Source organism: Bufo bufo, chromosome 2, assembly GCF_905171765.1.
Source record: "Bufo bufo chromosome 2, aBufBuf1.1, whole genome shotgun sequence".
NCBI lineage: Eukaryota > Metazoa > Chordata > Amphibia > Anura > Bufonidae > Bufo > Bufo bufo.
Window position 1 is genome coordinate 448,969,066 of NC_053390.1, and position 23,126 is coordinate 448,992,191.

General features: G+C 44.1%; 1 protein-coding gene across 4 annotated transcripts in view; it reads right to left on the reverse strand.

The window, feature by feature from the left end:
- Positions 1 to 264: 264 nt before the first annotated feature.
- The window catches only part of PWWP3A (PWWP domain containing 3A, DNA repair factor), a 64,312-nt gene continuing 41,450 nt past the window's right edge, over positions 265 to 23,126 (reverse strand). For all 4 annotated transcript variants that reach the window (XM_040417549.1, XM_040417546.1, XM_040417548.1 and 1 more), the window contains exons 6-11: positions 22,193 to 22,253; positions 19,657 to 19,732; positions 7,365 to 7,415; positions 4,348 to 4,781; positions 1,469 to 1,557; positions 265 to 1,366 (exon numbers count right to left, since the gene is read on the reverse strand). In XM_040417549.1, the coding sequence (XP_040273483.1) occupies positions 1,276 to 1,366; positions 1,469 to 1,557; positions 4,348 to 4,781; positions 7,365 to 7,415; positions 19,657 to 19,732; positions 22,193 to 22,253 (802 nt within the window). In that variant the 3' untranslated portion in view covers positions 265 to 1,275. The remainder of the gene's footprint in view (positions 1,367 to 1,468; positions 1,558 to 4,347; positions 4,782 to 7,364; positions 7,416 to 19,656; positions 19,733 to 22,192; positions 22,254 to 23,126) is intronic.

Below are 23,126 nucleotides of genomic sequence, written 5' to 3' on the forward strand. Positions count from 1 at the left end.
CCGCTGTGGCCAGTCATTGGCTACAGCAGTCAATAGACCCAGTGTTAAACTTGATGATAAAGTATGGCGACCCGGACCCTGCAGAGCCAGCAGGGTGGCGAATAAGCCAGAAGTGGGAATCTGATAAGTAGGATTACCATCACAGATCCAGCCACACTCAGGGGTCTAAAGAAACACTCACCAAGGGTGAATAGTCCCTTTAAACAATATATATATACAAAAAATTACATATATACACACACACACTCCAACCACCGAAACTTGTCATTTCCATATGGCAAGATACAGAAAATTATCTGCAATATGTACTACATCTCCCGGTTTGTCTTTAAAGGGGTTTTCCTGGAGTTTTACACTAATAGGATAGGCCATCAGTATCTGATCAGTGGGCGTCCGACACCCGGGACCCCCACCAATCAGCTGTTTTTGAAGGCAGCGGCACTCGCAGTAGCGGTTTGGCCTTCTCTCCGTTTTCTCTAGGCCATGTGATGTCACACTCATTGGTCACATGGCCTGAGGGTGTATACTCATTGTTTGTTTCTACCGGTCACATGTCCTTGGGGGCAGCTCAGCTACAATGAAGTGAAGGGGCTGAGCTGTGATACCAAGCACAGCTGCTATACAATGTAAGACGCTGTGCTTGGTTTGCTGAGAGAAGGCCGATGTGCTACTGCGAGCTCCGGTGCCTTCTCAAATAGCTGATCGCGGGGGTCCCAGGTATCGGACCCCAAACGATCAGATACTGATGACCTATCCAGAGGATATGTAATCAGTATAAAACTCTCGGAAAACCCCTTTAATAAAAACAGGAAAAAAAAATACCTGCACATACAGAGATATGCCAAACCAAATAGGCATGTTTGATTGCTGGATATAGCACAAAACAGCCTTCAGAGGTGACAACATGAGATCAAGTTATCACCCGAGAAGGAACTAAAGCAATACTGGCAATGGAAAAAACCTGAGGAACGGAAGACGATAGATATAGGCTTGGACCAGTGGCAAAAGATGAAGGGAGGAATTTATCACGATGGTACAGCTGAAGTCAGTGTTGCTTTAGCCTGTATTCTCACACTTGGCACCAATCTGTTAAATCTGGTTCATCATTAAACATCAAACTTTTGTCTAGAAATGCTACTCCAGTTTTTTACTGGAGTGAGAGTTTGTGACTTGCAAAATTTTGCACAAATTATCTCAAAAAAGGTGCTAAATTCTGGAGTGTAGGGCATGATAAATCCCCCTCTAAATCTCCCTGGACAGCCATATTGAACATAGCTACTTTCTTGAATTCTTTCTGACTTTAGCCTCTTCTGACATCTTCAGCCTCTTCTTTTCTAAAATCTGTTCGTCAAAGATTTTTCTTTCTCTGAAAAAATTAAATAAAAAATACCAAAAACATAAAATCTGATGCTAAGAAGACCGTTGTTAATGTTCCAATATGATAAATAACCACCACGTATGTTATTACCTTCTAGTGACAGGGGGCCCCTTTATGTATTTAACTTTAGCTTTTTCATAGCTCATTTTTTCAGTGGCAGCAATTGCAAAGATGACAGCCTGGAAAAAGAGTAGAAGCAAATGGTCTATACACATCAAACTTTTTGTTACATTAAAGAGATAGATAGATAGATAATGGAGGGATAGATAGATAATGGAGGGGTAGATAGATAATGGAGGGGTAGATAGATAATGGAGGGGTAGATAGATAATGGAGGGGTAGATAGATAATGGAGGGGTAGATAGATAATAGATAATGGAGGGATAGATAAATAGATGATAGATAGATAATGGAGGGATAGATTTATAGGATAGATAATGGAGGGATAGATAGATAATGGAGGGATAGATAGATAGATAGATATATAGATGGATAATGGAGGGATATATAGATAGATATGAGATAGATAGATAGATATGAGATGGATGGATAGATAAGATAGATATGAGATAGATAGATAGATATGAGATAGATAGATAGATATGAGATAGATAGATAGATATGAGATAGATAGATAGATATGAGATAGATAGATAGATAGATAGATATGAGATAGATAGATAGATATGAGATAGATAGATAGATATGAGATAGATAGATAGATAGCCATTACTACATTTCTACAATTTCATTTTATGGCTCTAACTTTATGGTGTATCCTGGACCTCTCTTGATTCCCTACCCGTTTCCCACACCACCTCTCTTGTATAAGCAATATCCAGAGGCAGTAGTGTCTAGTAGCGTTACAGCTTCCTTCAGTATAAAGCTTTACAATGAGGCCCTCTTCAGGACTTCAGATGTATAGCAAAGAGGGAGTCAAATTGTATTGCTATTTTACTTGAATGAAGAGAATTCGACTGATCATGGAGGACACCAAATATGAATAACTGAGTGTTTCTTTCAAATGTATATATAGTTAATTAAAACTTTGGACGAGGTTATAGATTTGATCATGGGGGTCTGACTGCAGAGTCCATTATAGTGACTTAAATGAAGGGGTAGAGTGCTGTGCTCCTTTAGCTTTGAAAAACTCTCTGCAGAGAGTGCAGAAAATGGACTTTCTATGTGTCCACAGACCATTCAATCTTCTGTCTGCAGTGGGACAATCAGGAACAGCCAGGTGATACTGCCCCATCATTTAAGCGATCAGTGGGGGGGGTGAAGCAACAGGTAACTTTGGCTGCGCCTAGTTGAAATAGGTTCTATGGCAGACTGGGTTAAAAAATCTAAATAAATAAATAAATATATAAATATATATATATATATATATATATATATTTAGATGTGTCATTTTTCTGCCACTAACTTCCAAGATAAAATAGTGTTCATCTTAAATACTGATTTTTTTTTGTCACTATTCAGGTTCAGTAAAAGAAAAAAAAAAAGGAATACCTTATCAGTACTCTTAAAAAAGGTTTCCCTACATAAATTACCCTAACAATTCTGGCCCATGAAAGTCTATGAGGGTGTTACAGTAAATATTGTATCTGGACACCTCTGTGAACCAGTGCTGCATGTGGAAATACAGGCATGTTTCCACATATATATGTTGTATAGTCTTTGGTGAACACGGGTGCCAGGGGGCTTAACCTGTCTTGCAGTCTTCCTACACCAGAGGCCCCTGCCTGTTGACATCTCCTGCATGGCCACCAAAATGCTGGGGCTCTGCCTGCTCCACACTGTCCCTGTGCAGCCTCTCCATCTCCTGTGCCCTCTGCTCTGAAAGGGCCAGTGTGTGTCCGAATCTGTCCCCAGCCTATGGCTGACCTCCCCTGGGTACTTAAAGGGGTTGTCTCACTTCAGCAAGTGGTATTTATCATGTAGAGAAAGTTAATACAAGGCACTTACTAATGTATTGTTATTGTCCATATTGTTTCCTTTGCTGGCTTGATTCATTTTTCTATCACATTATACACTGCCCGTTTCCATGGTTACGACCACCATGCAATCCATCAGCGGTGGTCGTGCTTGCACACTATAGGAAGAAGCGCTGGCCTCTCTGGTGGCTAGGATCATGGTAGTGCACATAGGCTGGGCTTTTTTCTATAGTGTGCAAGCACGGTCACCGCTGCTGGATTATAGGGTGGTTGTAACCATGGAAACGAGCAGTGTATAATGTGATGGAAAAATTAATCCAGCCAGCAAAGAAAGTAATATGAATAAAAACAATACATTAGTAAGTGGCTTGTATTAACTTCCCCAACATAATAAATTCCATTTGCTGAAGTGACTCAACCCCTTTAAAGGCTCTTTCCCCTATGGGAGGGTGCCTGAGCATTAGGTTCTCTACCTTGCTAGCCCCTGCGACTGTACACTATTATTATGTTTTGGCTTCCCGTGCTTGACCACTGCCTGTTTACTGGATCTGACCCTCTAACTTCTGCCTGACTCCCATATTGACGCTGTGCTGCCTGCCCTGACTTCTGGAATGTTTACTAGATTGAATGAACTCTGTCCGCCCTACCCACAGCTCATCCACAGACTAAAATTCAGTGGAGCCCAAATCTCTAACAGTGGTTAAGAGATGAAAACCACGGGGGTTCCACTTAGATAACACCCTTAGACACAGGCCCAAGCCAAGTCACCACCACTGTATCATAAGGAAAAGATTGCAAATCATGCTGATGCAATGCTTAAAGACCGGTTTGGAGTTGAGATTTACATTAGGAGTTCAATAATGGTTAATCTTGGGGCTATGCTTTATTCTGGCACATACATACTGCAGTTTGTACATACTCCAATTGACGCTGTACTGTTGATATGGGTGGCCAGTGATCTGTTATATAGTTTTACTTATGGTCATGATTCTATAGATGTTACTAGATACAAAGAAAAGAATAACATTTTACCTCAGGGATCAAAACCTCAAAGATAAACTTTATCTCATCTCCAAGCATTAACTGTTTTGTTGCACTGCTCATTTTCTTGCAGACTGTCTTCAGGTAGCCCACCACATGCTCCATCTGCTCTTCATCTTCAATATAGGTTTCTAGGAAGTTCATGCGCTGGTTTGAGGATTGAAACTTTTCTAGCCATTGTGACTTTTTCTTTCCCGACAGGATGTCTACAAGGTGATTTTCTGCCCCTTTGGCCTTCACAATGAACTGCACCAGTTTTTTATTGGCACAGTCCCTGGCTGCCCGTGCTCGGTCTGGAAGCAGCTTCTTGTCTCTCTGTGATGTCACGCCGATCATCTCTTCTTGAGAGTCAGTTTCTTCAGAGTCTATTACAGGGAAGAGTACTTTTTGTTTGCCACTTTCTAGTTCTCTCCGTACAGGCAAACCTACAATACACAACACACCAGTTACAACCTACAATACACAACACACCAGTTACAACCTACAGTACACAACACACCAGTTACAACCTACAGTACACAACACACCAGTTACAACTTACAGTACACAACCCACCAGTTACAACTTACAGTACACAACCCACCAGTTATAACCTACAGTACACAACACACCAGTTACAACCTACAGTACACAACCCACCAGTTATAACCTACAGTACACAACACACCAGTTATAACTTACAGTACACAACACACCAGTTACAACTTACAGTACACAACCCACCAGTTACAACTTACAGTACACAACCCACCAGTTACAACTTACAGTACACAACCCACCAGTTACAACCTACAGTACACAACCCACCAGTTACAACCTACAGTACACAACAAACCAGTTACAACCTACAGTACACAACACACCAGTTACAACCTACAGTACACAACACACCAGTTACAACCTACAATACACAACACACCAGTTATAACCTACAGTACACAACACACCAGTTATAACCTACAGTACACAACACACCAGTTACAACCTACAGTACACAACACACCAGTTACAACCTACAGTACACAACACACCAGTTACAACCTACAGTACACAACACACCAGTTATAACCTACAGTACACAACCCAGTTACAACTTACAGTACACAACCCACCAGTTACAACCTACAATACACAACACACCAGTTACAACCTACAGTACACAACACACCAGTTACAACTTACAGTACACAACACACCAGTTACAACTTACAGTACACAACACACCAGTTACAACTTACAGTACACAACACACCAGTTACAACTTACAGTACACAACACACCAGTTACAACTTACAGTACACAACACACCAGTTACAACTTACAGTACACAACACACCAGTTACAACTTACAGTACATAACACACCAGTTAGAACCTACAGTACATAACACACCAGTTAGAATCTACAGCTGTCACGGTCCCTTCTGTGACAGATATCAGGAGATCAAGGAGACTGGCTGAGCGTGGAGGAATCTAACAGCCTCTTTGATTACTCTTTCAGTGTTTGTTTGTGACCTCATCCCCTGTTTCAGGTGTAGCTTAGTACTCCTTACTCTACCCTATTTAGTGTCGCCCCACCCTTCTGACTGCGCGGTAGATAGCTTCATTTGAGTTTGTCAGAGCTGGTGTTCCTGCTCGTCCATCACTACAGAAGTTAAGTTTTGCGTTTGTTTGTGTTTTGTTTTCCCTTCCTTGCTTGTTGTTAATAGGCCTCAGGGAGATGCCTGTTCCTTCATCGGGGAAGGAACAGGTTGCCTCAGCCCTGACAATATTCTTAGGGCTCTCTAGGGTCTCCAGGTATGGGCATTTCTACCTTCAAGGGGTGCCCATACGGTTAGGAGTCAGGGCCAGGAGCAGGGTTACTAGGTGATGACCTTTTCCTTTTCCCTAGCATTGAGGCCTAGTGGCTTTCCCTTTCCCTCCTGGTTGTCAGTTTGGTGTTTCCTCCTATACCTTATCCGTGACAACAGTATATATCACACCAGTTAGAACCTACAGTATGCAACACACCAGTTACAGCTTTTAATGTAAAATTCATGACCATTACCAAGTGGGTCTCTATCCCAATATAGAAGAGTTATCCAGCTTTATATACACATATGGACAACTTGACAGTATGTAAATTGAGCCTGTGCCCCAACAAAGCCATACTTGGTATAGATTTACCAAGGTGTTCTCTACTCGCGTACAATAAAGGGGTTATTCCACAAACTCTTTTACTCACTTAGGCGGAGTTCACATCAGCGTTCAGCCTTTCAGAGCCTGAGCCTACGGACCCCATAGACTATAATAGGGTCCGTTAGGTTTCCGCTCAAAAGATGATTTTGGAGTGGAGACAAAAGTTGTGCGCGCAGGACTTTTGTCTCCACTTCAAAAATCTTCCTCTGAGCGGAAACCTAACGGACCCCATTATAGTCTATGGGGTCCGTAGGCTCAGTTTCTTGCTGAATCCGTCCTTTCGGTTCTTCTGCTCCTATAACAGAGCAGGAGAATGGAAAGGCTGAACGCTTCCTTTTCTGTAGGCAGGCAGAAGCTCATCAAGAACCTGCATCTCCCAGGATGCATTGCAATTAGCTCTTGCTAACCCCTTCTTTCTGCATAGCCCAAGAGATACATATGTATGGCATGTAATGCCCTCTCAGTTTACTTTTACACTGTCCAGAGAGAGACAGATCTTTAGATTTTTGTGAATTTAGAAGTAGGAAAAAAATTGTGACGTGGTCCAGACATCTTTAATTATCAGGTCATTACACCAGCACTGAGGGGAGGAAGAAGGGAAGCTAGTGTGCATGTTAGTCCACCACTGAATGCAGTGGAAGGTGAACCAGCAGGGGGCGCTACCAGAGAGGAAAATATAATGTACTTAAACATTGTTAATGTATGTATATTGTCATACTTCATTTGAAATGCTCTATTTATTGCATAGTAATACTTTTTTTTTTATTAAAGAAGATCAATACTAAAGTTAAATCAAAATTGTCCACATTTTAGGGCTCTAATGCCACTTACTGATAGCTGCAGTGCAGTAATCCATAAAAGAACCAGAAAAGGAGCCACAGCCTAAAATACAGTGAAGGAAATAAGTTATTGCCCACAAATGACAATACATTTCATCATAAAGCCTCCTACGAAGATTTGGGCCTTCATACCAATAAAATTAAGTGGGACCTCCTAGCTAAACTGCAATTTTAACTAGAAGCACAAAATGAGGCTCCACACATGCCAATCTACTAAAACATATAGCCTTTAATAAAGAAACCTACAAGCTTAAAAATCATTCATTAAAAGATACAGTAAGGGTCCATTCACACGTCTGTATGTGTTTTGCGGATCCGCAAAACACAGACACCGGCAATGTGCGTTCTGTATTTTGCGGACCGCACATCGCCGTCACTCTCATAGAAAATTTCATATTCTTGTCCAAAACTGCGGACAAGAAAAGGCATGTTCTATTTTTTTGCGGAACGGAAGTGCGGATCCGAAAATGCGGATGCGGGCAGCACAATCTGGCCCCATTGAAAATGAATGGGTCCTCACCTGTTCCGAAAAATTGCGGAACGGATGCGGACCCATTTTGCGGACGTGTGAATGGACCCTAATTAATACATAACTAAAATATGTGGATACACAAAAGATAGCTTGTAACAACTAAAAAAAGGAGGTAACCTTTACCCCCTGGACATCTACAATGCGTGGATGCAGGCCACAGCAGCACACACCCCGTGCTGCAGCCAGGGAAATCTAAGGTCCTATTTCAAAGCAGCCCAGGGTTCCCCTGCGGGATTATCAGTACGGTCTCAATGCCCATGTCTTCCCCAGCTTTGCTCAGTGATAAATGGCCCAAGTAATGTCTGGATTTTATGGCAATCATTATTAACCCTTAAGGACGGGCTCATTTTTACCTTAAGGACCAGGCCATTTTTTGCAAATCTGACCAGTGTCACTTTAAGTGCTCATAACTTTAAAACGCTTTGACTTACCCAGGCCGTTCTGAGATTGTTTTTTCGTCACATATTGTACTTCATGTCACTGCTAAAATTGGGTCAAAAAAGTTATTTTGCATAAAAAAATACAATTTTTACAAACTTTTTTGAAAAATTAGCAAATTTCAAAGTTTCAGTTTTTCTACTTCTGTAATACATAGTAATACCCCCAAAAATTGTGATGACTTTACATTCCCCATATGTCTACTTCATGTTTGTAGCATTTGGGAATGATATTTTATTTTTGGGGATGTTACAAGGCTTAGAAGTTTAGAAGCAAATTTTGAAATTTTCAGAAATCTTCAAAATCCACTTTTTATGGACCAGTTCAGGTTTGAAGTCATATTGTGAGGCTTAGATTATAGAAACCTCCCCCTCAAGGTATTCAAAACTGTTTTTTCAATCTTTATTAACTATTAGATCATCCACAAGAGTTAATGGCAGATGGAGAAACAATTAGAAAATTTCTATTTTTTTGGAAAATTTTCCAATATAATCAATTTTTTCCAGGAGTAAAACAAGGGTTAGCTGCCAAACAAAACTCAAAATGGGTTGCCCCGATTCTGTAGTTTGCAGAAACACCCCATATGTGGTCGTAAACTACTGTTTGGCCAAACGGGAGCACATAGAAGGAGGGGAACACCATATGGGTTTTGGAAGGCAGATTTGGCAGGACTGGTTTTGTTTATACCATGTCCCATTTGAAGCCCCCTGTTGCACCCCTAGAATAGAAATTTCAAAAAAGTGACTCCATCTAAGAAAGTACACCCCTCAAGGTATTCAAAACTGGGTTTACAAACTTTGTTAACCCTTTAGGTGTTCCACAAGAGTTAATGCAGATGGAGAAACAATTTTGAAATTTCAATTTTTTGGAAAATTTGCCAATATAATCAATTTTTTCCAGGAGTAAAACAAGGGTTAACTGCCAAACAACACTCAAAATGGGTTGCACTGATTCTGTAGTTTGCAGAAACACCCCATATGTGGTCCGTAAACTACTATTTGGCTAAACGGCAGGACATAGAAGAAGGGGAACGTCATATGGTTTTTGGAAGGCAGATTTTGCTGGACTGGTTTATTACACCATGTACCCTTTCAAGCCCCCTGATGCACCCCTAGAGTAGAAACTCCATAAAAGTGACCCCATCTTGGAAACTACGGGATAAGGTGGTTGTTGTTTTGGGACTATTTTTGGGTAAATTTGATTTTTGGTTGCTCTTGTTTACTTTTTGAGGCAATGTAACAAAAAAAATTAAATTCTAAAATTGTTTCTACGATTCGCGATTTAGTTTTGTGGAACACCTAAAGGTTAACATAGTTTTGTAAAGTAACTTTTGAATACCATGAGGGGTGTAGTTTCTTAGATGGGGTTCACTTTTTTGGAGTTTCTAGTCTAGGGCTACATCAGGGGGGGCTTCTAATGGACAGCTGGAGTAAAAAAAAAACTGTCCATCAAAATCTGCCTTCCAGAAACCGTATGGATTTCCCTTCGTCTATGCCCTGCCGACGGCTATATAGCCATTTACGACCACATATGGGGTGTTTCTGCAAACTACAGAATCGGGGCAATAAATATTTAGTTTTTGTTTGGCTGTTAACCCTTGATTTATTACGGCAAAATGGATTCAAATTGAAAATTTTGCCCAAAAATGGGTGTTTTGGCACAGTTTTTATTTAATATTTTTAACAACCCGTTCATCCGAGGCGTTTGGTCCAAAAGTTATTTTTATAGCGACGACTTTTACGCACGCGACGATGCCCAATATGTATGGCTCTCAGACTTTGGAAACACTAAGCAGGCATCCTAAAACTGCGGCCCTCCAGATGTTGTAAAACTACAATTCCCACCATGCCCTGCTGATCAGGGCTGTGGAGTCGGTAGATAAATGTTCCGACTCCGACTCCTCAGTTTTATGTACTTCCGACTCCTCTGTATTAATATGCGAATGTATTTTATACATTCCTTGAGGGAAAGAAACGCAACCTACCACAGGACTACTGGCTGGGAAGCCAACAGTCTACTGTATTGCACAGTTTAAGCAAAAGACAAACACAATGAAAACAAGGAGGATCCAGGAGGGGCATTTATTCTAAAACATGATTTCCCTAGGAGAATCCCATAGTCATGTTTAAAGTTTAAGCTAACAATCGGAGTTTACAAGTTTTTATAGCCTTAGGCTACTTTCACACCTGCGTTCAGGTGTCCGCCTCGTGAGCTCCGTTTTGAAGGGGCTCACGAGCGGTCCTGAACGCAGCCGTCCAGCCCTGATGCATTCTCAATGGAGGCGGATCCACTGAGAATGCATCCGCCTGCCAGCGCTCAGCCTCCGCTCCGCTCAGTGAGCGGACACCTGAACGCTGGGCCGTGCGGAGGCGAGCGGATCCGTCCAGACTTACAATGTAAGTCAATGGGGACGGATCTGCTTGAAGATGACACCAAATGGCACAATCTTCAAGTGGATCCGTCCCCTATTGACTTTCAATGTAAGTCTGAACGGATCCGCTCAGGCTACTTTCAGACTTAGAAAATTTCTAAGTTATAATGCAGACGGATCCGTTCTGAACGGATGCAAACGTCTGCATTATCGGAGCGGATCCGTCTGATGAAACATCAGACGGATCCGCTCCGAACGCTAGTGTGAAAGTAGCCTTAGCTAAATGACAGCAGTTTTTCCAATGGTTTACAGCTTCAGTCTTGAACTATTGGCCCTCCATTCCCTTCACTTATACAAGTGTCTCACTCTCTAGTCCTGCAAAAAACATATTTATTTAATCCCTTATCAGTGAGAGGCTAGGTTACACATGGACGCTGCGTTCCCTGTAAAAGCAGAACACAACACAATGGAAAGTATAAGTATTGCAGCTCCTAATTGTGCGTTGCGTGACATATAGTGAAGCACATGAAAAGCATGAAACATAGAAACATAGAATGTGTCGGCAGATAAGAACCATTTGGCCCATCTAGTCTGCCCAATATATTTGGCCCATCTAGTCTGCCCAAGTCTGCTTCTTCACGGTCACTTAACGTGTTCGTTTTGTGGTTACGTGAGGCACTGCATGCATTGGTCTTTATTCTTACAGTAGAGAAGTCATTAATTATAACTTTTTGTGAATTGGGACATTTAAACTTGCTTTTTTTTATTTTTATTCCAATCTAAATTTAGTAGGAGTCGGAGTCGGTGCATTGTTTGCCGACTCCGACTCCAGGTACCCAAAATTTCCCCCGACTCAGACTCCTCGACTCCGACTCCACAGCCCTGCTGCCGATGGCTGTAGGTTGTCTGGGCATGCTGGGAGTTATAGTTTTACAACATCTGGAGGGCCGCAGTTTGAGGATGCCTGCACTAAAACTAATATTTTTTGGGGAAAGAAAAATTGTTTCCGTGTCTCCAAAGTCTGAGAGCCATAGTGTTTTATGTTCTCTAGTGGACTGTTGGGGATTATAAAAATTTAGTACTCCATGGAAGTGTGATACTCCCTGAAGCAATTGATAATGCAGAGGCCCGGATGATCGGGGCACGTGTCACATTGAGTAGTGGTGTCCTTCCGTATCCCCCTCTTGTGACACACTCTCCAGTTCCCGAGGTACTCCGGCCTGCTCTTTCCCGGTCCGAAAAGATCAGGGCCTTGAGGAATGCCTCATAGAACTGGAGGAATGTCCCTGTGCTGCCAGCGCTTCGGGATAGTACAAAAGAGTTGTACATGGCAACCTGTACCAAGTAGACCGTAACTTTTTTGTACCATGCCCGGGTTTTGCGCATGGCGTTATATGGCGTGAGGACTTGATCAGAGAGATCAACTCCTCCCATATACTGATTGTAGTCGACGATACAATCGGGCTTGAGGACCGTTGCCGCGGTACCTCGCACAGGGACAGGGGTGGTGCCGTTACCGTGGATTGTGGACAGCATAAGGACATCCCTCTTGTCCTTATACCTGACCAGCAACAGGTTTCCACTGGTAAGGGCACGGGTCTCACCCCTGGGGATAGGTACCTGGAGGGGGTAGGCAGGGAGGCCGCGTTGATTTTTCCGCACGGTCCCACAAGCGAACGTGGATCTGGCGGCAAGGGACTGGAACAAGGGGATACTAGTATAAAAGTTATCCACATACAGGTGGTAACCCTTATCTAGCAGTGGGTACATAAGGTCCCACACGAGTTTCCCGCTAACACCCAAAGTGGGGGGACATTCTGGGGGTTGAATACGGGAATCTCGCCCCTCGTACACACGAACTTTGTAAGTGTACCCTGAGGTACTCTCACAAATTTTGTATAGCTTCACGCCATACCTCGCCCGCTTTGTGGGAATGTATTGGCGGAAACTGAGTCTCCCCTTGAACGCAACGAGAGACTCATCAACCGCGACCTCCCTTCCAGGTACGTAGGCCTGCTGAAATGTGGCCCCAAAGTGATCGATGACCGGCCGTATCTTATACAGCCGGTCATAGGCAGGATCACCTCGGGGTGGACATGCTGCATTATCGGAATAATGCAGACATTTCCCCACTCCAGTATTGCCTGACACTGGGTTTTTGGACTAGACCCATATGCAGCACGAGGCCCCAAAATGTCCTCATTTCGGCTGCACTGACCGGCGTCCAGCCACCGGGTCTAGCCAAAACTGAGCCTGGGTTTTGAGCGACGAACTGTTGGGCGTACAGATTCGTCTGCTCCACCATCAAATTCACCAGTGGGTTACTGAAAAAAAAACTAAAATAGTCTATTTCAGTAAACCCCACTGTGGGAATCTGGATTCCAGGATTGCCAGCAAAATCCGGAATCTCAGGCTCAAAGTCCACTGGGGGACACCAACTAAGTTCATCGGCAGGGGGCTCCGGTGGACTTATTTGGTGGGCCGGGAAACCAGTACGAACCCCAGGGCGGCTCGTACTAGGGTGGGCCACAGGATCCCTAGCATGTGGGGCCCCTGGCTCCGCCTGGCGGCGTCTCCGCCGCCTTGGTGGCTCATCGTCATCCGATGATGATGAGGAGGATGCGGATGATAAAAGGAATGTGGGGTCATCCTCATCCTCACTGGGGCTCTCAGAGTCGGAGGCAATCTGGGCATATGCCTCCTCGGCCGAGAACATCCGGCCGGCCATGGGTGTGTGCGCGTGTAGGTGTGCGTGTGTGTAAACCTTTATTATATGTGCGTGTGTGTGGGGGCAACGGGTGTTCGCGTACTAAAAAAGGCAAAAAAAAAAGGGCAAGTGTTAGGAAAAAAAAAAGTTAAAACTTGCTGATCAGCGGTCGGTGGGGCAGGCGATGCGCTAACAGTGGACGGACGCTAAAAAGTGCCGGCCAGTCAGCGCACGCAGAAAAAAAAAAAGTGGTGGTGAGGGGGGGGGGGGGGGGGGGGGGGGGGGGGGGGGGGGGGGGAGGGGGGGAGGCTGGTGGGGGGGAGGGGGGGAGGCTGGTGGGTGGGGCAAGTACAGGGGGGGGTCTGGGTTAGGGTTAGATGGATAGATGGAAGTTTGGAATAAAAGTACTTTTTCTTTTTTTTTTTCTAACTTACTTTTCCCTTCTTTCCCTGCCTAACGGTGCCTCTCCCTCACTGACCCTAACCTACCTGGGTGGCGATGGGTGCACGAGTTTGAATCTCGCGCCTCTCTCCCCTGCACCAATCAGCACCCTGGACAGCGGCGTTCAGCAGCAGGGCCAGCACCGCCTCTCCAAATCCTCGGACTGCGATAGGTGGTGTATAATTACGCCACCGATCGCAGTCTTTTTCCGGTTCATCGGGTCACAGGACACCCGAATGGACCGGAAACGCAGAAAACCGCAGGTCTGAATTGACCTGCGGTTTTCTGCGATCGCTGATACGGGGGGGTCAAATGACCCCCCCCTGCGTTGTTACGGGATGCCGGCTGAATGATTTCAGCCGGCGTCCCGTTCCGATTAACCCCCGCGGCGCCGGAATTCCCGATTTTAAGTCAGGACGTACCGGTACGTCCTTGGTCCTTAAGGACTCGGGAAATAGGGCGTACCGGTACGTCCTATGTCCTTAAGGGGTTAAAGAGGACCTGTCACCTCTCCTGACAAGTCTGTTTTAGTAATTACTTACATTCCCCTTGTAATGTTTCTGGAGCATCTGTTCTTAGTACTCTATATTGTGCTATTTGTTTATTATTCCTGCTAGAAGTTAAGCATGAAATACTAGCAGTGTGCAATAGATGGGCGTTATCAGTTGGGGGTGTCCCTGGACAGTCTGACACTATCCAATCAGGGCTGCCAGTGTAAGACTGTGCAGATACACCCCCAACTGGTAACACCCAGCTGGACCTTCATTGCAGACTGCTGGCAATTCATTCATAACTTCTAGCAGGAATAATAAAGGAATGACATAACACAGTTGTTACAAGAATAGATACTTGTGACAAGACCAATCTCGCCACATTGCATTGGAGAAGCCTGGTTGCCTGCCTGCTTCCTTTAGACTATGGCCCCATGTTGAAACGCTTGATTTTCCCCTGCAAAGACATGAAAGCCGGGTCATTTGGTACTTGCCCTATGTGAACAGTGATACCCCAGATAACTATGCCATGGAGCCCATTCGGATAACAAAAGACTATGTGAAAGACTTTGGCTCCATGGCGATTCTATTGTATTCGTGTAGTCTGAGTGCCATTCACCTAATAATATGCACTCAGACCTGAGCTATCTGAGGATATGTTAAATGTCTATGTTTTATGCAATAGCTGCACAATTAAATATTCTTATGTCTTTGATTGTCTTTTGCTACCATGTGGCTAATGAAGTTTTGCCTCTGCTCTTGGAGATAAATTGGATTACTTCCCAATTGTCTCCAGGACAGAAGACATTGTGTAAAACTGTGTATTCTCCTGCCTGTGATAATTACATTAACCCATTGTGTAAGGTAATTGTATCAGAGGCAGAGGGGAGGATTTTGTGTGGGAGTGTCTGAGTGTATTGTACGGGGTTACTGGTTGTTTTACAAAACCCTGTGGGTGGTACTAATGTGTAAGAATGTGTATATAAGAACAATAAACACAAAGCTCTGGCTGACCACTTCTTGACCCTCAACACAGAGCCTCGTCTCGTTCTTGGGGGGATTCACTGTATGCTGTTAGAGACTGATTGCTAGGAGTGTAAGCCGCTTGGGTGCGTTTCCTACTCGTCTGCTAGCAGCTATGCTGTATTCCGTTCGGGAGTTTGGAGCATTCCCTTGTATGCCGTTCGGGAGATTGGTGTCTTTAGTAGCTGCCTTTGCATCTGTCAAGGGAATATCTCTTAAACGGCTTTTACCCCCTTTTATGCCCGGGGTGCCGTTACAATACTCCAGAATTGTTAATGCATGGGTAATGCACATGTTAGGAGAGATGACAGGTCCTCTAAGTTTGGATCAACACAAGCTTCTGGTGTGGTCCTGTCTCTCAGCCTCCTTCACTCTCCCGTCACACATCTAAGGCTACTTTCACACTCGCGTTTGGTGCGGATCTGTCATGGATCTGCACAGACGGATCCGTTCAGATAATACAACCATCTGCATCCGTTCAGAACAGATCCGTTTGTATTATCTTTAACATAGCCAAACGGATCAGTCTTGAACACCATTGAACGTTTGGGTCAGTTTCGGCAGACAGACACCAAAATGCTGCAAGCAGCGTTTAGGTGTCCACCTCCAAAGCGGAATGGAGGCGGAACGGAGCCAAACTGATTCATTCTGAGCGGATCCTTATCCATTTAGAATGCATTAAGGGCAAAACTGATCCGTTTTGGACCGCTGAACGGATCTCACAAACGGAAAGCCAAAACGCCAGTGTGAAAGTAGCCTTAGGGAGAATGACTAAGGCCTCTTTCACACGAGCGTGACGGATTAGGTCCGGATACGTTCAAGGTGCGTTAAGTGAAATTTGCACCATTTTGCAAGCAAGTGCAGTCAGTTTTTTCTGCGATTGCGTTCAGTCCACGTGAATGCAATGCGTTTTGATGCGCTTTTCACGCGAGTGATAAAAAACTGAAGGTTTAAAAACAACATCTTCTAGCAACCATCAGTGAAAAACACAGATGCAAAGCGTTTTTCACTGAAGCCCCATTCACTTCTAGGGGCCAGGGCTGAGTGAAAAAACGCAGAATATAGAACATGCTGTGATTTCTCACGCAGCGCAGAACTGATGCGTGAACAAAAACTCTCATGTACACAGACTCATTGAAATGAATGGGTCAGGATTCAGTGAGGTGCTATGCGTTCACGACACGCATTGCACCCGCGTGGTAAACTCGCTCATGTGAAGAGGGCCTAATACAGACAACTAGAAGGAATTAAAAAAAGGTTAGTTATAAAAAAATATATATAGATCCATAAAGTGTATACTGACCACTTCAGCCAATCACTGGGCTCAGTGGTGCACCACAGAGGCCAGTGGACTGGCTGCAGGCACTCACATGTTGTCATCATGACATCACCAGGCAGGTAAACAGAGGCCAGCTGGAGAACTGGAGGGAGCATGTGGGATCTACCAGGTAAGTACTTACCAGTTATTTACTGCAGGGCTGATCCCCAGAGTTGTCTGGTTTTCCTCCTGAAACTGGACAACTTTTTAAAGACTAGGGCAACATGAAGACTTTTTGTGGTGCTAGCGATTAATTTTGACTATAGCTACAGTTTAAAGGACAAAATTGAGTTGTATTTGTATACAGTCTTGTGGTTTTCAGTTGTCACTCATAGTTAAAGGGGTTGTCCGGGTTCAGAGCGAACCCGGACAAACCTCTATTTTCACCCAGACAGCCCCCCTGACTTGAGCATCGGAGCAGTTCATGCTCCGATGCTCTCCTTTGCCCTGCGCTAAATCAAGCAGGGCAAAGGCTCTTTTGTTTACAATAGCAAATTGCCCGGGGAGGCTTCCGCCGGGGCAGTGTGTTCGGTGACGTCACCGGCTCCGATAGGCGGGCTTTAGCGCTGCCCTAGCCGTTTTACTCCCGGTCTCCCTGAGCAGCCGGAAGAAGAGGCTTCAGCGCGCCTGCAACGGACCCGATACCTCACAGAGTTTAAGAAAAGTTCACTTCCGGTGAAGAGTTTTCTTTAAGAAAACGGGGCTTCAGAAACATGTGGAAAAGGTAGGACATGGATGTATGTTATATGTATGCCTGTCTTGTACTAATGTAACAAAGTCCTCAATCCCGGACAACCCCTTTAAAGTCAGTCAGTAGCACTACAGTGTGGCTGAATCCTATAGGTCAATCCCTTACTACCCAGGGTGGGTACCATGATCTTCTGTAGCCTTGCTCCACTTAAAGGGTTTCTACCACCAGATTTTGACACATTTAGCTGACTGACACTAGCGATCTGCTAGTGTCTGCTGTACCTAACAGTGCTCTTGTATCACCTTTGTCTGCTGCCGTTAAGCTTAACCCCTTAAGGACACATGACGTACCGATACGGCATGTTTCCCGAGTCCTTAAGGACACATGACGGTACGTCATGTGTTGTTCCGATCACTGCCGGCCGGAGCCCGCCTCCCCTTGAATAATCGTTGGCGTCTAGTGGGTATACCAGGGTGCCAAACCTGCTCTATAAAATTACCACATGATCTAACCTGTCAGATGAATGTTGTAAATAACAAAAAAAAAAACGGTGCCAAAAAAGCTATTTCTTGTTACCTTGCCGCACAAAAAGTGTAATATAGAGCAACCAAAAATCATATGTACCCTAAACTGCCAACCTAACCCGTAGTTTCTAAAATGGGGTCACTTTTTGGAGTTTCTTCTCTAGGGGTGCATCAGGGGGGCTTCAAATGGGACATGGTGTAAAAAAAACAGTCCAGCAAAACCTGCCTTCCAAAACCATTTCGTCGCACCTTTCCTTCTGCGCCCCTGCCGTGTGCCCGAACAGCAGTTTACAACCACATATGGGGTGTTTCTGTAAACTACCAGATCAGGGCCATAAATAATGAGTTTTGTTTGGCTGTTAACCTTTGCTTTGTAACTGGAAAAAAAAATCTTAAAATGGAAAATCTGCCAAACAACAGTGAAATTTTGAAATTGTATCTCTATTTTCCATTAAATCTTGTTGCAACACTAAAGGGTTAACGACATATGTAAAATCAGTTATTGAATACCTTGAGGGGTGTAGTTTCTTAGATGGGGTCACTTTTAGGAGTTAGTTTCTACTCTAGGGGTGCATCATGGGGCTTCAAATGGGACATGGTGTAAATAAACCAGTCATAAAAATCAGCCTTCCAAAAACCAAACGGCGCACCTTTCACTCTACGGCGCACCTTTCACTCTGTTAACCCTTGCTTTGTTAGTGGAAAAAATGGGTGGTTTAAAAATGAAAAATTAGACAAAAAAATGAAATTCTCAAATTTCCTCCCCATTTGCCAATAACTCCGTGTGCAACACCTAAAGGGTTAACAACGTATGCAAAATCAGTTTTGAATACCTTGAGGGGTGTGTAGTTTCTTAGATGGGGTCATTTTTGGGTGGTTTCTATTATGTAAGCCTCGCAAAGTGACTTGAGACCTGAACTGGTCCCTAAAATTGAGTTTTTGCTTCTAAACTTCTAAGCCTTATAACATCCCCAAAAAATAACCATCTCATTCCCAAAATAATTAAACATGAAGTAGACATATGGGGAATGTAAAGTCATCACATTTTTAGGGGTATTACTATGTAGTACGAAGTAGAGAAACTGAAACTTTGAAAATTTTGAAACTTTGAAATTTGCTATTTTTTCCAATTTTTTTTGTAAATTAGGTATTTTTTTTGTGCAAAAAAAAATAATTTTTTTGACTTCATTTTACCAGTGTCATGAAGTACAAATATGTGACGAAAAAACAATCTCAGAATGGCCTGGATAAGTCAAAGCGTTTTAAAGTTATTAGCACTTAGTGACGCTGGTCAGATTTGCAAAAAATGGCCTGGTCCTAAGGTGAAAAAAGGCTGTGTCCTTAAGGGGTTAAAAACTTACTTTTATTGAAATGCAAATGAGCCTCTAGGTGCTATGGGGGCGTCTTTTCAGCACCTAGAGGCTCCGTCTACTCACTATTTCTGCCGCCCATCGCGTCCTTCCAGCCCGCCCCGCTCCACTTGATTGACAGCCAACCTCGCTCCATGTCGGACGAATTCCCGCGCCTGCGCTTCTGTATTCGGCGCAGGCGCAGTGACTGTCGGTGAAGATGCCAACGCAGGGAGCGGTCCGACAGTTCCTTGTTGGGCCTACTTGTTATTGCACTCAAGCCTCTGTCATTGCTCCTCCAAGTATTAATTATCCAGATCATAGTGGGAGAGGTTGGCATAGAATAATGTGGAGGGGGGAGATGAAAAGCGGAGTAGAAGAAAAAAATAAAAACCTTACCCAAGCGGATTCTGTAGTCCGAGATCAGGGACTCACACCAGTCAATGGACCTGCCATAGTCTTTGCGAGCATTTTCCTTAAATTAAAAAGACGAGAAAAGAGAACTTAGAAAGAATAACTGTGCATTCCTGCTAAGGCTGAGCGTGCGATTTGTGGCCAGTCAGTCTGAACAGGAACAATGTGCAGTATTACACCCTCCACAGGTCTACAGTGGCACACAACCCATCCTGGTTAGACTTTAGACAAAATGAGCATCTGTAGCTAATACAGGGATTTATGATGTTTTTAGGCTGTTTTCACACTGCTGTTTTGATAAGTTTTTGGAGCCAACAGGAAACCACATAAAAAAACCACATCAGAAAAACCACATGTGGTTCTACTGCTGCTGTACTAACTGAAGAGTTTTCAACAGATGAAATCACTATTGCCATATGGGGATAGTGGCTTCATCTGCTGAGAAAGAATATGCAGTAGTAAAACTACATGCTAAAAAAGAAAAAATATTTCATAACAATTAAACGATTGTCGGTTCGATTCTCTATACAAAATGCATCAGCGTTGTTGCACCTGCTGAATAGCTCCCAGGAGCCTTGTTGGGTAAGGCAAGGTGAGGCCTTTTGGCAAATCACATAAGTTTATATAAAGCATGTAACAGAGTTTTGGGTCACAGTTTCGAGAGTGCAACTACGGTATGTAGCTTCTGTAGAGCAACAGATGCGCTTACTTAAAGAGGACCTTTCATCAGCATCAAGTATGTAAACTGAATATACATACATGGAGAGCAGCGCCCAGGGACCCCCCTGCACTTACTATTATCCCCGGGCGCCGCTCCGTTCTCCGGTTACAGGCTCCGGTAAAGTCATAGTTAGGCTCCACCCATTTGAGCCTGCCGCGGTCTCCTTCTCCTATGCTGTAGCGCTGGCCAATCGCAGCGCTCAGCTCTTAGCCATGCTATGAGCTGAGCGCTGCGATTGGCCAGCGCTACAACATAGGAGAAAGAGACGCCGGCAGGCTCAAATGGGTGGAGCCTAACTATGACTTTACCGGAGCCTGTAACCGGAGAACGGAGCGGCGTCCGGGGATAATAGTAAGTGCAGGGGGATCCCTGGGCGCTGCTCTCCATGTATGCATGGTCAGTTTACATACTTGATGCTGATGAAAGGTCCTCTTTAAAGGGGTATTCCCATCTGAGACAATGCGTTCTCCCCATAGTAGTGAATGGGAGTGCACTGAGCTTGTGCAGCCACTGCTCCCATTCATTTCTATGGGGCCGACGGAAATAGCCTAACCAGTGCTCGGCCCCATAGAAATCAATGGAGGATGTCTGCGTATGCGCAGTGTGTCCTTCACAACTTGCAGGGCTCAGTTCTAGGTGTAGGTGCGGGTCACAGGGGTGGAACCCGCACCTATCAAACAATGGGGGCATATCCTAACGATAAGTCCCCATTGTCTGAGATGGGAAAAAAACCTTTTAGGGTCCATTCACACGTCCGTATGAATGGGGTTCACATCCATTCCACAATTTTGCGGGACGGGTGCGGACCCATTAATTTCAATGGGGCCGCAAATGATCCAGACAGCACACTGTGTGCTGTCTGCATCCGTAGTTCCGTTCCACGGCCCCGCAAAAAAAGATAGAGCATGCCCTATAGTTGTCCGCAACCACGGACAAGAAAAGGCATTTCTATCACAGGGCTGGCCATGTGCGGTCCGCAGATTGCAAAACAAAACACTTGCAGAAGTGTTGAACTATGCTCAAGACAGGCTGACTAGCTGTTTGGTAAAAGTCGTTGCCAGAACTACACAGCTCCATCCATTGTGTTGTGACGGAGCTGGTTACTGCAGCACTTCTCCAATTCATTTCAATGGGAGCGGCACGGCAATAATCAGCTCTGTCCTGTCCACGGTTGGCATGCTGCAGGGTTTGGTAGGTCGGAACTAGAAAAGAACTGACTGCCAGCTCAGAAGTGACAGGCGGCTGAAATCAGCAGGTCTGTCACTACCCTAGGCAGCATAGTATAGGTGACGAGTTCCCTTTAGGAGAACAGGTCAGCAATCCTGACATATCTGTTTTAGTAAATACGTGTAATACCTATTCAATAATTCCGGAGCCTCTTTTCCTCTACCTCCTGAAAATGACATTGACAACCAAATAAGCTAACCTATGTCTGTGTAGGGACAACTCCCACTGACCATGGAAACTGAAACAATTTACACCTATATTTCAGGGAGGAATAAAAGGAATGGCACAATACAGAGAGACTCCACAAATCATACAGTGCAGAAGAAGTGGCAGCTTCCGTGGATGCTGAAGTCCTTCTGACCTGGATTATGGCAGCATGACAGACAAGCAATGTTCTGACCTTAGCAGGGTCCTCAGAAAGCCCCCTGCACGTCTACATTTACTAAAGCAGACAGGTCAGGATAGCTGACAGATCCGCTGTCCGTATTTGCAATGGTAAATAAGTCACGAAGGATTACTGCCTGTGGGCCTGAAACAGTCATCCCGAGTTATATAAAACGGCCATTGACTCACCAAAAACTGCTGCTTTTCTGGACAGTCATAAAGTTTTATGGAACGAAGCGCAACTTTAAAACTGAATAAGAAACAAAAAAGTCATTTTAATATTAGGAAAGCAATAAAAATAGAGTGTAAAGCGGCTCTGTCCAAAATGACATCAGCACAGGGAGGGGATGCTGAGCTCAAGGATAAACGGTCATCTAGGATTTGATATTACATGTAAAAAGCGGTCACCAGTCTGTTTTTGGACAATTTTAATTGTTGCATTTCAAAACCCTTTAAAAATAGAAAAAAGGTTTGCCTCATCACATTTCAAGACCCATAACCTTAAATTTTGCTTTCTACAGGGCTGTGTGGGTCTTGATTTTTGCGGGCCAACTTGTAGTTTTCATTGGTATTAGTTTGGGGTACATAAGACATTTTTAGTGCTTTTTATATTCCATTATTGGTTGCCAGATATGCAATAAACTGCAATTCTGACCTTGTTATTTTAGGTTTTTTTTCACATTTACTGGGTGGGAAAAATTGTGATCGTTGTTTTTTTTTACCACTTCATTTGCATGATCACTTAGATAATACACTGTACTACCTACCTAGTACAGTGTATTATGCTTGTACTAGAAAATGATTAAGCCATGCCTTACACAGAAGGAAGGCCCTGGGCCTTCATAAGAACTCTGAGTGCCATTTTAATGCATCATAACCCTGAGATGGCATTTTACAGGGGTGCGATGGGTGACAGATTGGGCCCCTGCTTCTGAAAACACTTAGATGTTGTGGTAAATAGGGGTTAAACAGCCAGGATCAGAGGTTTCTTCAATCCCGGCCGTCAGAGCATAAGACAACTGCTCCACCTGGCAGAGGCTAAAGCTGCAGCACGACAAAAATGCGTATAAGTCCGTAAAAAGATGTAATGGTGGTCACTAACTGATTAAAGGCAGCGAATACT